At 42.2% G+C, this 17,911-nt stretch overlaps 1 protein-coding gene across 8 annotated transcripts in view; it reads left to right on the top strand.

The window, feature by feature from the left end:
- Positions 1-17,911, top strand: part of PALM2AKAP2 (PALM2 and AKAP2 fusion) — a 505,394-nt gene that overhangs the window by 300,564 nt on the left and 186,919 nt on the right. For 6 of the 8 annotated variants that reach the window (XM_042965217.1, XM_042965223.1, XM_042965222.1 and 3 more), the window contains one exon: positions 2,445-2,546. In XM_042965217.1, the coding sequence (XP_042821151.1) occupies positions 2,445-2,546 (102 nt within the window). Of the gene's footprint in view, positions 1-2,444; positions 2,547-12,771; positions 13,760-17,911 lie in introns of those variants that run through there. The other 2 variants (XM_042965226.1, XM_042965227.1) reach the window with 2 other exon arrangements.

Genomic DNA, 17,911 nt, shown 5'->3' on the forward strand with positions numbered 1-17,911 from the left:
AGGCCCTGTTAATTATTCCTTGTGTTGGTCTATCAGGCACCTCCTGGATACATAGCTTCAGGTTTATGACTTAATGATGTATTGAGCGGGCTGCCCTGTTCTCCTTCTCATGCCCCACTCCTCTTCACTCCCTCATCTCAGCAGGAGTGTGTGGCCCCAGCCCTCCAAGAGCTGTAGATCTCAAGCTTGTAGCCAAGGAACAATGGGCAAAGGTGACTCCACCCCCACTCACTTCGGGGCTAGGAGCTGCCTCCAGTGGAGGCTAAGACACAAGCCCTGGAATCCTGTGCTCTTTCTGATACAGGTGCCCTGCCTGCAAGTGCCTTTAGTTTCTGGATGCTAAAACTTTCAGTATCAGAGATGCCCCAGAAACTCTGTATTTAGCATAGAATGTATAGACACACACGTGACCAGTATGTGGGTCCTCACCTGGTCTTAATGGCTTGACCCTTCATCTCATTTGACTACAGAAAGTCCAATTTACTGAGATCTCAATCCACGGATTTCTGGAAATCCTCAGGGAAAACTCACAAACTCCGCAAATCTTCTCTGGTCATCTCTTGTCCCCTAAACTGCCCCTCTAGCCACACACTGCTGTTCTAATCTTTCCCTGGGCTACTGTCAGAAGTCTACCCCTACACCCTCAAGATCAGCTTGTCTGAAGCTTCTGCTCTCTTCTGGTCCTGCCTCATGCTGGTTTGGGGCCCAGACTCTTCCCACAGCTCCCCATGATGAGGGTAACCTAAGTTCAGGAATAATAGAGAACCATGTGCAACCTCAGACATGTGGCCACACTCAGAACCTTTGACTCAAACCAGGCCCATCTTCAGGGGATGCCCGCAGGCTGCCTCATGTCTGTCTCCCAGTCCCCTCCATCACCCCAAAGGCCTAGTTTCCTTCCTTGCAGCAGAGGACCCTCAACCATGTCTGCCCAACCTAGGGCCCACTCTCCAGTACACATAAGGCCCCGGAGAGATAGTCACTTGAACCTCACCATGATGAAAGGCTTGCCCACCTACTCCTGATGTCCTATTCCTTCTCCCCAAATGGTTGATATGGAAAAACCCATTCCCTCAGTGAAACTCCACCCCACCTCTACCCACAGAGTGTGTTCCTCAAAATATAATGGTCCAATATCAGCACATTCTGGATTGTTGATACTCACATGTGAGTCAGCAAATGGTCTAGCTGGTGCAGAACTGAACTAATCCTAATCCTCATCCTAATCTAGTGTCTGTCCATGGTCCTCTCCAGCATGCAATTTAAAAAGGAAAAATGAAACCTGACAGAACAAAGGCAGTATCAATGGGGATACAGAGGATGGGACGGATGTAAGAGATGTGAAGGAGGTAGAGGCTAGGGGGCTGAATGGGCACTGAGAGGGAGCATTCAGGGCACTGCCCAGGATCCTGGGTGAATTGTGGTGCCAGTAAGCTGAGACACAGAGTACAGGAAAAGCAGCAGATGAGCACAGATGGGAGTTCTGTTTGGGACATGTTGAGTCTGAGGTGATTGGGAGAGATTCAGTGAAGATGTGCAGTAAGCAGCCAGAGGGACCCCTGAGGAGCAATTGGCATTCCAGGATTCTGGGACATGGTCCTGACATAAGGAAGGAATCACATCATATAGAGCCCAGTGCTCTAGAACGTTCCTGCCTTCCCTTTCCCACTTCTCTCTGGGAGATACACAAATTCTCCTTCACCCCCAGTGGTTTCCTGCTTTCCTCTGATTTGACACACCTGCTAAGGTTCATACTCCGCAGAGTCTCACCTCCCAAAATGGCCTTATCTAGCTATTTTCCCAACTGGAGCTGGTCTCCCTGCTTTTCTTGGCCATGTTTCCTACAACTGGGCTAATGGTGAATTCACTCGCTGTTGTTATTTGGAATCTCAGGGTTTCCTGGCTGAAACAATAACCTGAAGTATTGAAATTGTAGGATAAATTCTAGAGTTTTGGGGTTTTGTTTGTTTGTTTGTTTTTTATGTCTATAAAATAGGTCTTCTGAATGATTCAGGCACCGGAAACTACATTTGCAGTTTAGGGATTGAGCCCCAAGTCTGTTTTTCAGTACTGTTTAAGGCATATTTCTAGTTTGATGTCTCATGTTCGGTCAATTCTACCAAGTCAATAATGGCTCTCACTAGCCAAACCCCTTTTCCCTCCTGAACTCATTGTACTCTTAGAATCTAGAGCTTTCTGATGAATCTTTTAATACATAGAGCAGTCCTGGGGCTTGAGCTCTCTGGCCAGGATCCCTCCTACCTCAGCTACTCTGCTGAATACCAGTCACTGAGCAAATGCTTGTCTTTGTTTACCCTGATCCTCTCGTTCAGTGGCCGCCTCCGCAGTCCATTATGTAGGGCAGACAAGCTGCTGTCTCGGCAGTGAACCCATTGGGCCTCCCGACACTGTGCCTAATTGTATTCCCTGTTCTCTGCTACCAGATGCAGTAAATTACATTTCCTCCCAGCTCCCCGACCTGCCAATCCTCTGTTCACGAACAGCAGAACCATCACCTGGGCAGGACGGGACTAGCAGAGCAGCTGGTAAGTCCTGGGGAGCTATTTGGTTTTGATGCCAGGACTGGACATGGGGCTTGGCATTTCTCTGAGCTTTAATAATAAGGGATGTCCAGATATCCTCCCATAGGGGACCTTGTCCTCAGCCCAGCCTCAGACATAGAGTTTACAGTGGCCACAAAGTGCAGGAACTAGGCCCTAATACGTAATTAAGGACTGAATAGGAGGGAATGTTGAGAAAATAATAGAGCATTTTCCCCCTAACTTTAGTGTGGTCTGTCTCTCATGGTCTTTGTATCTCTCCTTATTCTCAAAGTTGATCTGGACTCTGCCTGCAGGGGGTTTTATTTTCCATATCAGAAACATACAAGATCAAAGGAGCTATGATGGAAACTGGGTGGAAATTATCTTCAAAGTATATGAGTGTGTTGCCAAATCCTTTGGGAATAGAGCTGCTTGCATATTATAAACATGTACTTCCAAATCCCCCATTTCTGCAATGATTTCTTAGCTACTGTGGTATACTTAGGGGAAAAGTAGCAATTTAAAGAACATATGTTTCTTGCTAATGTTTTTCACAATGATGAATTTAAAAAAATAATACATTTATGAGTACAAAGTATATAGAGAGCTATGTTTTGCCTTATCCAATGTGAATGTGCCTCAGAAATCAGAACTGATGGACATGACAAATAAATCTATACCAATCTTTTCACTCTACACAGAAATGCAATGAGGGCCAGCGGGCTAAATGAAAAAATGGCCAAGGTCAGTGACAATGTGGATGAGTTCAAATATGAATGTGAAATTATGCTTTACATAATCTAGGTGAATTAATGTCTAAAATAAATCTTATAATGACACTTTCCATGAAACAAAATAATCATGGACTTCTAAGCCAGAGAAATCTTTTATATGGGCCAATCTGAATATTTTGTGAAGCAAATATTCCCTCTTTATTTTAATGTAAAAATAAAATAAAAGGGCAAGTAAGTGTTGACGCAGTTGTGCACTGATTAAATATCTGTGGGATGTCTCCATAAACATCTTAGCATATCAGTTTTACATACTGACTTATGGAGTTGTAGAGTTGGGTGGGACTTTAAATGGTGTGTGGTCAAACCCTGGCCAGGTCCAGATGTCCCTGGACTGATAAACTGGATCTTGTGCCTACAGGCATGCTGTAAAGGAATCACTGGCAGTAGTTTAAGCCACAGACTCTCAAATGCTCCAAGGAGCACTTATGAGATCAGATAAGGTAATAACTGTTCAACAGTCACATACCTTCTGCTTGTTATTGGAGCCTTGGTTGTTGAGAGTTCCCAATAAGTGTGGGTAAACAGCTTCCCAGCCCCTTTCCACAACATGTTCCCGGACCTCACAGGACAGGTGATATGATCCAACTAATGGATCAGCTCAGGGAGAGGGTAGAGACAGTGTGTGAGAACTAATTTTTAAGGGGGATAAGAGTAGCACTGATAGTCAAACAGTGTAATATGCAAGAGTAAAATGTTAATGTGATTGTAGTGCTGGGTCTGTGGGGCTACGTGCACTATCACAACCTAACTTCCTTCATAGTTGAAGATGCTGCAGAAATATAGCGATCCAATGGCAAATGCACTTTCCAAAAAAAGTATTATGTGATGAGAATCTTCAAAAACAAGTTTATGTGTACTTTTGTTTATTACTGAAGAACAAATTTGCATAGACATATCTAACTGTGGAAATATATACGAGCAGAATTGTGGCTGGAATCGCATTTGATGTGGTTAACTCCTTTGTCTAGACTGCTTTTGGAATGGAGTGTCCAGATTCATGATCATTTATGGCCAATAGTGACGATACAGAGCATGGATAGCATACCAAATAATGGCACTCACCACTAGAATTCTTTTTCCTAGATATGATCCATCTTGCTTTATGAACATCCTTTTGGAAACTTTGCATAATCTTGGGGCCATTTTAATATATGTCACTTGTCATTACTCAATATTCTGGTTGTTTGGATTTGGGAAGTTCAGGATTGTGTATAAATGGGGATTTATTTAGCATCATTGCTTTTAGAATTAGGAGGCGTCTATTCCAGTCAAACATGGAAGCCAGGGTATAGCCGCCCTCCAAAGAGGTCCTCAGACACAGTCACACACCTCTGTTATTGGGGCTTAGTGTCCCTCCAGGCAGCTCATTCTAATTGGTTCTGACCCTGGGGAAGTCCTTCCTCTGATGGAGCTATCATTCGTCTGCCTCCATCTCCCCCCGTTGGTCCTTATCCTGCCACCTGGAGCCACTCAGAACAAACCCAAGTTGATTTCCCTTTAACTATTTGAAAATGACTGTCGTTTTCTGGTCTTTCCCAGATCCCCACTCTACATGCCCTTGACACCCTCCGCCATCCTTGTCCCTCCCCTCTGAACACTCCTCACTTTGTCTCTAATCTTCCTGAGCTGCAGTGCTCAGAGCTGCTCCATGCACTCTTGGGTGGGCTGATCTCCCCCCAGCCCAGAGCGTGAAGCCACAGACCATATGACTCACTTCGCTGGTGCCATAGCCTTTCAGGTTCAGGTTCTAAAGTAAAGCCTCAGAGTCGTTTGACATGTGCCACTGCTCATCCTCATTCCCTTTATCCTGTGTAGTCGTAGTTCCAGAATCATTGCCGTTGAAACATGTAGTCTGTTTCCTCTAATTGTGCACATATGGCTTCACCTGCTCAGAGAACCTACAAAGTTCTTTATTTCATTATCTCAAAAGGCAAAAGTAAGGATGAGCTATCTGCCCTTTGTAGATTTGATGTGATTGTTAAATTTCTTCATGTTAGATTGCCCCATGTAAGTGTCAGGAGCCCCTTGGGGGGTCACTGAGGAGGCTTCTTGAAAAGTAGAGGAGGGAATGGTGTAAGGGGATTTGAGAGTCAGGGCTCAGGTGTTCTCTCCCATTTCAGACACAGCAGCTCCTCTGTCCTTGGGTTTATATTGTATTTCTATATCAGATTTCCATCTGAATAAAGGGTTTAACAGTTTTAAAAATAGATCTTCTCTGTTGTTGGGGTCTTCACAGCTATTGATTTTAGCACCTCACAACCTTGCTTTTCTTCTCTACTTGGTATCATCTCAGATCTGAAAAGTAAGCTTCCATTATTTTTCATCATCGCGTTGATGAAAACATTGCACAATTGGATCCAAAGTCAGAGGCCTGTGACATACTGTTGGGGTCTCCTGACCCTTGAGAACCCTAAGTAGACATGTGTGGGGCATGATCATTTAATGAGTAACAAGTTCTGGCAATTGTCTTGACACCCAAAGGCACATATTTCTGTCTTGTTCACAGGAATATAAGGGACTTGATGATGATCCAGATGTGCTGTGTCTCTGGCTTTGCCTAAATTGTCTAAAGAACTGGAACAAAAAGAAAACGAGATTAATCTGTATACCTTCTGCCTGATGAATCCTCCCTGGTTCTTGGTGGTCTCTGCTCTTTGAAAATGAACTTCAGAATTTAGCCAGCCATGATCTCAAGCTACTGCTACATAGTTTATGTAATTCCTTCCTTCTATTTTTTAAAATCAGAACTTTGGATGTCTGCCTCCACACCTTTCCCAGTGTATAAGATTCTTTTTTTTTAAGTTTATTTAATTTTTAGAGAGCGACAGAGAGAGCAAGCGGGGATGGGGGGGGGCAGGCAGGAGCAGAGAGAGAGAGGGAGAGAGAGAATCCCAAGCAGGCTCTGTACTGTCAGCACAGAGCCTAATGTGGGACTTGAATTTACAAACCATGAGATCATGACCTGAGCCTAAACCAAGAGTCGGATGTTTAACCCACTGAGCCACCCACGCCCGCCCCCGCCACCCCCCCCGCCCCAGTGTGTAAGATTCTTAAGACACATTTATCGGTAAGGGAACTGATCCCTGGGTCTGAAGCACTGAACGCATTTATATCCCTGGGTGCTTTATTTTTTCCAATCTTCTCCACTCATCTGGGCTTCATTTCTCTCTTAGTGATATTCTTTCTGGCACTTTTTGGACTGAAAACCGTCCTTCTTGACCAAGAAGGTAGGAGCAAAATCAGATATAGGAAATTGGCTTTTGCTCTTGTTATCCATGATATCACAACTTTGCTGACTTACTTTTGTTGATACTAAGGGATCCTGGGAAAACAATTATTCCAAGAAATTTTTGATTACTGGTTTTTGAAGTTAGAGATTGCCTAAGTGTTGGGATGAGAGGGAAAATCCACTCTGAATCAGTTTCCTCACTTTCACTGTTATTTTGCCATTATGATAGCCAGTTTTGTATTTCCATCCTCAAGAGAAGGTACGAGCATATATGTATATGCGTACTCATAGGCCAGCAGGAAAAGATTGCATGTATGTGCATTCACTCAATAAGCCAAGCATGTGCACCATTTCTCTTCTACATTCCCAGTGCGATGTCAGCTACTGGATGTTCACTTCTGGGTAACAGTCACGATCTGGCTGTCTGTTGCCCTCCTAACATACTTTATACGTCATTGGGTCACAAGGCACACAGGCTGTTTACAGCGCCACAGGATATCAAAGCTGGATATCCTTCATTGTACAAATGGGAAAAGTGAGGTCCAAAGACAGGGTGTCACCTCAATAGGAGTTCAGACCAAGTGTCTTCCTCCCTTTCCCCAATACCTCCCATCTTACTGACTAATGACAGTGGGCGGTGTCATTTTATACTTTACATGTGGACCTTCGGCCTTCTACCTCCTCCCACTGATTACAGTGGGTCAAAACAAGTGAGCTGGGAGAACCCTGATGAGTCAAGGGATGTGACATGATTGAGTTTTCCGTCCTCATGGAACACACTGTCTTGTTTGGTATGCTCTTGGCTTGTTTCTGAAATGGAATCATGTGATTGGTCAGCCACACGTCACTTGTGTTGGGTGTTCTTGTTTCCTTTTCCCTAGGCTCCTTATAGTCTTTAGAGCTGCCTTCTTTTTACCAAAGCTAATGGTAACTAGGAACAAAAGAGTACATAGAGCCATGGGAATAAGTTTGAACTGGAATCAAGCATTCTCTGCTTCCAAGACCCATGTCTTTGGGCTCCACAGCATGCCAGACCAGAACAGCTTCACAGCCCACCCTCACCCTGGTTTTTCGGCAAGTATCTTACCCAGGGGCCTCCCTTCTAGTCCACACCTGGCTGTTTTCAGCACCTGGAGTCTAGTATTATCAACCCCCATTAGACCGCCTCTGCCTCTTCAAGATTCTCCTTATTGACCAGAGGGCCATGGGGGAGCAAGAACCTAGTAAAGCCAACATCAAAGTGCCATTCCATCATTCACTTGTATCCCTTTGCAGAAAGTCACTGCTTTGGTTCTTATTCTTCACTGACAAAATGAGTATCTACTCACTCCCCTGTCTAGGTTCTTGGAGAGAATCGCACAAATGCTTTAAACCCTCCAACCTTATTGTCATCAGTATGTCATGTTGGGAAATCACCAATTAAATCTATCATTTTGTAAAAACATACTTCCAGATTTCAGTCCTCTTATCACTGGAACTACCATCAGACTGTCTCCTTTCCTTTTTCTCTCCAGAACCCGCCTCCAGGAAATTTCAGAGAGCTTTTCTTCACATACTTTCTTGTATGTCCGTGGGGCTCTCTCAAAATCTCTTTCAGGGGCTTCCCAGAAAGCCTCCGCCCCTCAGCAGCACCCCTTCCTTTTTTTTTTTTTTTTTCAATAAGCTGAGCACTGGGCCCTCGTCACTACACAGATTGTCCTGTTACCCCTGTGGCATGGGGGAAGCTTGAGGGAAGAGGAGGGAAGAGGAGGGAAGAGCAGGGGGTATTTTTTGTGTTTAGACATGAAAGCATGATGTAATTGAGAGACCTCTGGTAAACACGACTCGGCAATAACAAGTGGGAGAGTTGTTTAAATTGTGTGCATGGCATCGAAAATAAAATGTCAAATTTAACATGTAAGTCTCATTTTCCTACTGGTTCATATCCACCCTGGTTCACATTTGAAATATTATTGGCTGAGAACTAGAGCAAAATAACACAATGCTTGCTCATCAACAACACGTTTAAGATAAATGTTCATGCCTCCTGTGTGGTTTTCTGAATGTCTGATAATATTCTCATATGGGTATCCATGAAGTCAAAGCCTTTGTGTGAAGCAAGAGCTTCTCAAAGTGCTCACCTAAGTATCCCATCCTAAGAGGAGAGAGATGGAATCAAAGCATGTGAGGCTGGACCCTGACAAAACCTGCTAAAAATCTGTTTCTTTTGAAGTCTTGTTTTATCTGAGGGAGGAAATATGGATGGATATTGTATTTTATGGCATAACATACTTAGGTTTATTTTATGAGCAAAATGTCTTCAGATGTTCTACCCCCATATTCTAGAGATATTGCAAGAACAGTGTACAACATGAAAATGTAGATATGAATATGTAACCCTAATGAAACCATGCCACACGTGGTTCAGTCCCAGGGCCACAGCACATTTAACAAAATACAGTTTAAAATCACACACAAGAACAAGAACAAGAACAAAACAAAACTAGAACAAAACTAAAGAGAAACTCTGTTCTTTACCTGTTTTTCCTGAAGGATATGAAAAGGAATCCAATTCATATCCCCACCGGAAGCATTTCTTACGTTTCCTTTCCTTTCCTCTGCATATCCCCTCCACTGCCACAAAAATGTTCCCTCTCCATCCATATTGCACACAGCTTTTATGAGCTCTCCTTCTGAATTCCTTCTTTCTCAACTCTATTGTGTGTGTGTCTACTTAGCTGTTCGGGCACAGAACTTCTCCTCATCGTCTTTTCTGTCCAGTCTTTGAATCCAGGAGCAGGCAAAGACAAAATGAGGGTTGGGGGTTAAGATGACGGAGAGAGGAAGATTGGACCAACAATGACAGCATTCTCATTGGTGGGCAAAAGAAGAAAGACATCTCTAAAGATTCCCATGTTAATAATTTGTATCCGATCACATATGGATATGAAAATGTTTTGTTCCATATTCAGTACTGATTACAGATCAAGGTGTCGTTTTGTTCACATATTACTGGATGGATAATTAGATATTGTACCTATAACTGGCGATCATTAGTACCATCCTTATTTACAAATATGTCCCGTGAGTGTTTTAATAGTAATAGGACATAATAACCCAAAATGGTGCTTTTTAAATTATAAGTGTAATAGTTAAAGAAGAGGCTTTGGAGTCCGTGCAGAATTTTAAATGCCTATTCTGTTTCTCTGGTGACACGCTTTGTGGAAAATCAGGAAATAACTGAGACAAATATTTCTCTTGACATCACCATCATTGTGTGAGCCCATGTGCTTCTGAAATGACAAAGATCGGTTGGCCTCTCACTGTGTCACTGAAGGAAACTCAAGATCTTTGTGCTGAATAAGTGAAACTTTCAAAATGGACATGATGAAAATCAAGCATTGGATCTGACTTCACAATCTTTTTAGTTAAGTGTGAACGGTGAACAGACTGTATCTTATTACCCAAGCAGATGGAACAGTATCGTTGCTGTTTTCTTAACCAGTTCAAACATTAATTACTGTGTGTACCTTTTCATGGGTGTCGTGTTATACAAAGTACTTGTGACTAGATTAAGGCAACCAAAGTAGACTTTTCAATTAGTAGTGTTTGTTTCACAGGTGTGTATATCGGGTACCTTCTATACAAAAGACTTCAAGGTAGGTGCTGGTGGGGAGGGGGGAATCATAGAAAGACCTGTCAGGCAAAACACTAGCCTTTAGTGATCCTAAAAATCTATGGAGCTAATAAAACATTCCCACAAATAATTATACTACTGAGTGGAAAGTGTGAAGCACCTTCAGAGAGGTTTAGAAATGTTCAGAGACTCTTAAGAAGAGCGAGAGGGGGCAGTGGCTGACTCAGTTGCAAGAGTGTGAGACTCTTGATCTGGGGATTGTGAGTTCGTACCCCATGTTGGGGGTAGAGATTACTGAAAAAAACGAAGTTAAAAAAAGAGAGAGGGATGCCTTAGAGATGGAAGAGTCAAAGAAACCTTCTGGAAGAGGAGGGAGCTGACTGGGCATTGATGGATGGGTCGTATTTGGATGCACAGAAACTTAAAAGAAGGACGTTTCAAAAGAAGGGAATCTTAAAAGCAGGAAGAGTTGAGGTGTGGGATGGTAACACCAGTTACTAGATTATGCTAGAGGAAAAGGGAGCCATTGAACATGCGGTTGAAAAGATCATTTGGATCTTCTTAACATAGTTGGGGAGCTTATAGTTATTCTGAAAGAGGTAAGGACTCATAAGCAGAGATGCCACATGGGAAAGGCAGGCTGGGCAGGGAGACAGCAGGCAGGGAAGGATGTTAAATTCTGGGAATAGTGAGTTTGCTGTGGCCGGGGTGTACATGGAATGAGAGGGGCTGTGAGGCAAGCCCTGAAAGGAAGTTGCAGACAAATTCCAAAGGGAATTATATGCCAAGCTAAAGCATTTGGCATTTATCCTATAAAGACACAAGGAACCAACACAGGGTTTGCGGAGAAGGTGCTATGGGCAGAATGGAGTATAGGCTAGCAGGGTCGGCAGACTTTTTCTATAAGTGGGCTGATTATAAATATTTTAGACGTTGTGGAGCACATATTCTTTTTTTTCCTTTATTTTTTTTCCTTTTCTCTTTCTTAAATTCTTTTTTTCTTTACATTCTTTTCTTTCTTTACCTTTCTTTCTTTTTTACTTTCCTTCCTTCCTTCCTTCCTTCCTTCCTTCCTTCCTTCCTTCCTTCCTTCCTTCCTTTCTTTTCTTTTAATAATATTTTAAAAATATAAAACCATTCTTTGCTCCTCTGGACATACAGAAACAAACCTTGGGCCCCTTCTGCCCCCTGCTATGAGAAGTGGCAGGTGAACTTGGGCACAGCTGTCATGCAGAGAGCAGAAGGGGGCCTGATCTGAGGCAGTGGTAATAGAGGCAGTGGTGAGGAGGTACAAGGGGAGAAGTATGAAGTGCAGTTAATTTCTCACAACAATTGTTTGGCTATGGAAGAAATTAGGAAGAAAAGGACAAATCAGGTGTGATTCTGAGGCTTCTCGCTTGAGATACTGTATGGTGCTGGTGTTATGTAAAACCAAGGCTATGGAGGAGTTTTCAGAGAAGGTGGATTCAGTTTTGAAGCTGTGGAGGCTGAGGTATCCATGGGTCATCCAGGGAAAGGGTGCCTGGGGACAGTTGGCCTTATGGGAACAATGGTCGGTTCCCTGGCATCCAGAATGTGTGCCTCTGTGTAACAGATTTGAAAATATGGAGTGTCACACAAGACTAGAACAGGGAAGAGCATGTCCTTAGGAGCCCCAGATAGGCAGCAGGATTTGGGATGAGCTGCAGAGGGCTAGTGTGATTGGGAAGAGCGGGTAGCATGCCCTTCCAGTAATCTAGGGAAGCAGAAGTGGTGTCTCAGATTGAGTAGTGGCAGTAAAAGAGAAAGAAGTTGATGGATGGGGCAGAATCACGAGGACCTGGCTCGTGTGCTGTGCACACGGCAGAAGAAGGGGCCTTCTGTAGCCATTGTCCCCAAGTTCCAGTGTCACAGGATGATACTACCTCTGTCTTGTTCTTTTTCTGGTTCTTGTTTCAGAAACCTAGCTAAGCGGTTGAAATACTCAGAGCATGTAATCTGACTGCTTTTGTCACTTCAGTTCCTGCACACACCCTGTTTTACCAAACAGTGGAGGATAGCCAGGTCCCACCTGCAAAATCCTTTGCATATTCTTATTCTCCATTAACAGTAAGAGCAAATGCAGAAAAAAAAAAAACAAAAAAAAAAAAAACAAAAAACAACAGTAGAGTGCTTGGGGGAAGAATTTGAAAAAGATTCAAGGTTTTGGAATTACGGTATTTCATAACCAGGGCCTATAAAATTGCCTATAAGATAAGGGTAAGGTCTCAATCAAGGTAAACTTGCATGTCACCAGCCTCCCTGTAATTCATTACGTTGGATCCAAACAGTCGCTTGTGGTCTTATTTTAGCAGGTCTTCCTTAAAAGTGTAAGTGCCACTGAGATATAGTAACTCTGTACACCTGGCTTCCCAGTGTATTAAGCTTCTGTGTTCAAAAACATATATAACCACCTCTGTCCACAATGTGCACTCAACTCTAACACTCAAGATGCTTGGCAGTTAGACTAGAAAGGGCACAAAACCTTTTTTTTTTGTCTGTTTGGCAATTAACCATTCACTGGCTTTTTTTGTTGTAACATGCACTTCCTTTCTCTTGTTTTCATTCAAGCTGTGTACGCCATGGAAATTAATGTGGAGAAAGACAAACAAACAGGAGAGACCAAGATTCTCTCTACATCCACCATTGGCCCAGAGGGGGTCCATCAGAGAGGAGTCAAAGTCTATGATGACGGTACCAAAGTAGTGTATGAGGTGCACTCAGGAGGCACTGTAGTAGAAAATGGAGTGCACAGATTAAGCTCAAAGGATGTAGAAGAGCTTATTCAGAAGGCGGGACAATCAAGCTTCAGAGGAGGGCACGTGTCAGAAAGAACTGTGATTGCGGACGGGAGCCTCAGCCACCCTAAGGAACACATGCTCTGCAAAGAAGCCAAGTTAGAAATGGTACATAAGTCTAGGAAAGATCATTCTTCCGGGACCCCAGGGCAGCAGGCCCCAGCTCCCAGCACGGAAGGGCCGGAGGCAAACTTGGATCAGCCAGTCACCATGATTTTCATGGGCTACCAAAATATTGAGGATGAAGAGGAGACTAAGAAGGTGCTAGGCTATGATGAAACCATCAAGGCTGAATTGGTCCTCATTGATGAAGACGATGAGAAGTCATTGAGGGAGAAGACCGTGACGGACGTGTCCACTATCGATGGGAATGCGGCAGAGCTTGTGTCCGGGAGGCCAATCTCAGACACCACAGAGCCCTCATCCCCAGAAGGGAAGGAAGAGAGCCTGGCCACAGAGCCAGCCCCAGGTACCCAAAAGAAAAAGCGCTGTCAATGCTGTGTTGTCATGTGACCACTTCTTTCTTCCCTTTTCTTCTGGGCAGCCTCTGTGCTCTCCACCACTTACGTAGACCTCACTGTACCACTAACTGCAATACTGTGAACTGGAAGCAAACACCTGCCTTGCCTTGCAGTTGGATTGCTTTGATCTTTCTTATTTTTCCCCTCTCATTTTTCTCCAGTTTCCTCACCTGAGAGACAGCGTGCATGTGTTTGCTTCATTCTTTCCAAGAACTTGCTTTTCCTCTAAACCTTTCCTTGTGTCTTCGAGAGTGAATCGATTTCTTACTGCTCGATTGGAATGGACTCTTCACATCTGCCAGTTATCTAGTAGCCTTAATTCACTTGACTGGAATTGAACCCAGTGGTACCGGGGGTTTCATTTTGTAGCGTGTTCCTATAATGTAGTCACACGTCACCACGTCGCTGACTTCTCCCTTGCCTCCCTTGCTGTGGATCTTTGCTTTTATATCTTGTGTGGCAAAATGCTGTTGGCTCTAGCTGGTAGCTAGTGTGGCCAAAAGTGGACCTGACTTAGTCTGTTCAATCTAGGGTGATGCTTTTTGCTGCCTTACATAAGCTTCCAGATTACAGTATTGTGCATCTATGGCTTTCCTTCTGTTAAAACTGAAATGAAGTTGATGGAAAAGAAAAGAACCCAGTGCTTTGTCACGGCTGAAATGTAGGGACTGATTCCGTAACCTGCCCATCGGCAGCTGCCTCTTTCTGCGGCTTAACTGATGGACCCTTTATATATGAAGCACCATTTTTAATTTTCTAAGGACATGAAACAGACATTGTTTTGAGCATTAGTAGTGATCTCTAAACTTAGGCATATCCATGAGCCTTGCTTCTATTGTCTCAAAAAAAAAAAAGTCAATTTTTATATTGTTTTCTTTTTCACGGATATTTTCTGATCATGTTAATGTATTTTCGACGAAGGGATCATTTTGAGGAGTATCTCTGCAGTGACCCTATTTCTAAACCAGTCTTTCTGACCTACAGTGGTCACTGCCATGTTTCCACTTCATTGTGGACGGACGGTGCTGGAACTGAATTTACCTGTTCATCTCACCCGCCCGCTTGATTACAGAGCCTTACTTCTGGACTCTTTTCTTTCTGTCCCCATGAGAAAGAGAATGTTTCCCGTGATGTCACCATGGAGGTCTAGCCAGCCCTCAAAACAAACTTGAGAATGTAAAAAAATGTTTAACAAAGACCTGTCTTCTCCACGTGAAGCACTTAAACTCATTCTGCAAGTACCAATTGAGTGGCACATAGCTGAGCTGCCTATTAAGGCATGTTTCTTAAACTTTTGGGGATTTTGGAACATCAAAGATGAGGGGTTTTTTTTTGTTTCTTTTTTTCTAGAACACAATGAACAGTTCTATAAATAAATTCTTAGCATTCTCCCAAAGCAAACAACCACATGGGTTAGTAAAACCAAAGGGAAGCAATTTAGTAAAATAATAATACAGTAATAAAACAAAGATGTAAAATTTTAAATGATTTTAATAACAGAGATACCGCAACTTGAAGATATTTGCCCAAATGTTCATGGCATTGCTGTGAATCGTTCACAAAATTTATCTATGTTCCGTAGAACATAGTTTTTAAAAACATACAGTAAGTCATACGACATCAAGGCTAACTTCTGTGGAAAGTCGATGAGAAAAAAATAAGGTCGTCTTGAGAGAATTTCTTAATAGAACCAGCTAAATTTGTTCTAAATAGCTTTCTCAGTGCTAACTCTATTATTATTTTAAATTTCTGGGCTTAAAATTCTATTTATTCCAATGGACAGGGGAAAAAAATGACACTTTAGTTAAAAGTTAATTTTTATCAAATAGTTATATTTTAATTAGCACAAAGTGAGTCACTTTATCACCACTATGTAAACAAGCAAACAAAAGAGTTCAAGAAGGGACAACTGAAGGAGCTAAATTCTGCTTTCTAAGATGATTCCATCAATGGCTTGCTTTTGAATAGTTGAGGGGGTTCCCTCTAAATAATCTCAGGTTCACTGAAGCAGCTGCAGTGGTATAAAGCTGCTGTCTTACCTAGGAATACATCTGGTTTTACTGCCTAGAAATCTCCCCACTCAGCTTCACGCTCCTCAGTCAGTGGTCACGTACACATTATTTAGATGTTAAAGAAAATGACCTGCCAGATAAACCTATTGACATAGAAAAAGAAAACGGTCTGAATGTTTGGACAATCTATTATTTTAATAATTTATTTAATAAAGAAACAGCCTAAAAGTTGACCATAGCTTATCTTTTTTTACTCACTTAGGGATTAAAGCTATTCTATAGAAGTTTTTAAAAGCACAGTTAGTGAGTACAATGGTAGAATTTAGAACCCGTGAGCTTGCTGTTTGAGAAACAGTCCTTCTTCGAGGACAGAGAATTCCCAGAAATGACCTACCCGTCCTTCCATAGTGAGCTGGTTCCTGGTGAAGAAAATGATCTGCCCCTCTCACCACAACCCTACACATGAGATCTAAAAGACCAGTGATAATCTGCACTTTCATTCATCAATTATTATTATAGGGATTAGCAAATTATATGAATTAGAGGTCTGTCTATACTTTTACTATTAAAGCCTATCATTTAATCGTTTAAAGTAAGACATGTCACTTTTATTAAAATGATATGTGGCCATAGTAAATGGTTTGTTTGAATATGGCATATGTTTGCATATTTTGTATCATTTTCCTATAAAAACGGAGGACTCAGGCTCAGCCAGTGCTTTTATGGGATGAGACCTATAATCTCACCTACAGTAACAAGTAACTACCCTTCATAATGAAAATATCCTCAGTGTTGTGATTGAGAACATTTTGTCTTCCTTGCTATCATTCTCTGTAAAAACTTTATTATGTATGGCATCACACCCTCCAAAAATATGTAAGTGTTGACTTACATAGCAAGACTAATTAGAGAATCAGTAATGAAGCTGCCAAACTATGATCTTTTTGAGCTAATGGTTAGTTGGATTTTCTTCTAAAATTTTATAATCGGTTCCCCTTGAAATGGAAAGAGGAGAAAGTGGGGAAGGAGGGGTATTTCATTTGTTATAAATAGATTTTCAATGCATTGAATTCAAGATCTTTTAATGGTTAAAATGGTAAAGTTTAACCTTACATATCCCAAAAAAATCTTGATGACATATATCCTTGACTCCGTTTTCTTTGATGTACAATAGGACAAACTAAGGGGATTTTTTTTTTTTTTACCTTGTACCTCTTTTACCCATAATTCTACTAATTCTTTCCATAAACAAAATTAATTGCCTCTAACAGTGATTGGCCAGTGTCCAGTGATATAACTTGATACTGGGAGGAGGAAGGATGAGGGGATTCCTGTCTGGCCAAATCCAAAGCATGGTTTCCTTAAGCCTTCTGAGCAACCTAAAAATATTCAAAGCCTTTCAGGAAACTCAAACAAATTCTAGAGTTCATTTGATTTGACTCCTTTTTGAACTGTTACTACACAGGTATCTGCTTTAAATTCCCACCAACTCCATTTTACTTCCTGGTGGTAAAGGTATTTTTCCTACATACAAGTAGAATGTCTTACTGTTAGGGTCAAGTTTTCATAAAAGGGGAAAACACAGAGATGCAGTATCATCTCCGGAGCAAAATGTGGAGGCCAAGCATGAAAACAGTTTATTTCTCTTTGCTTCTTGCAGAATTTCATTTCAAGGGAGCATGCAACACCTTTGAAATGACCATTCATTTAATGCTGGTAACTAATGCTTAGCAAAAGAGGAGGAAGGGAATATGGTGACAGAGGCAAGATTGAACCACTAAACAAGTTCCTCCCTTTTAAAGGCATTAACCCTGTGAATTTAAAACACAGATAAACAGGGACAAAATTCTCACGGGGGACTTTCTGTTGTTCAGCCATCTCTCTTGTCACTGGAGTTTAACTCACCGAAGGGCCCATTCCTGGTGGGAATAGTCTCATCTCCCAAAATGTGATTTGTTTACAACAAAAAGCATTCCAAGGCAAGCAGTTTTAAGTTCTATTTTTGCAACACGCACATCCAGTTATGCAAACCACAAGTAAGTTTTGAAACGCTGTGAATATGCAACCTTTTAGCAGCTCCTCAATTTACTGTGTGTCAAGGTGTATGGAATTCCACTAATTAGGGTAGAACCCGAGAGTTTCCTTTGTCCTATTGGATAGTACAACCCGGCAGGTAAACACAGCTATGGTATCTATCACAAGCAGCTCCAGGAAATGAGCCAGATGAGATCTTTGATCCTTGCTGCCAACTTACTCATCGTATAGCCTTCTTCTGGTCTTACCAGGAAAACTTGCCTACATTCTCTAGGGAAAAAGAAGTCAGTCTCATTTGAGGAGCACAGTGTGGTTATGTGTCTGTCTTTTCATAGCTTCAGCAAAC

This window comes from Panthera tigris, chromosome D4 (genome assembly GCF_018350195.1).
Source record: "Panthera tigris isolate Pti1 chromosome D4, P.tigris_Pti1_mat1.1, whole genome shotgun sequence".
NCBI classification, from domain to species: domain Eukaryota; kingdom Metazoa; phylum Chordata; class Mammalia; order Carnivora; family Felidae; genus Panthera; species Panthera tigris.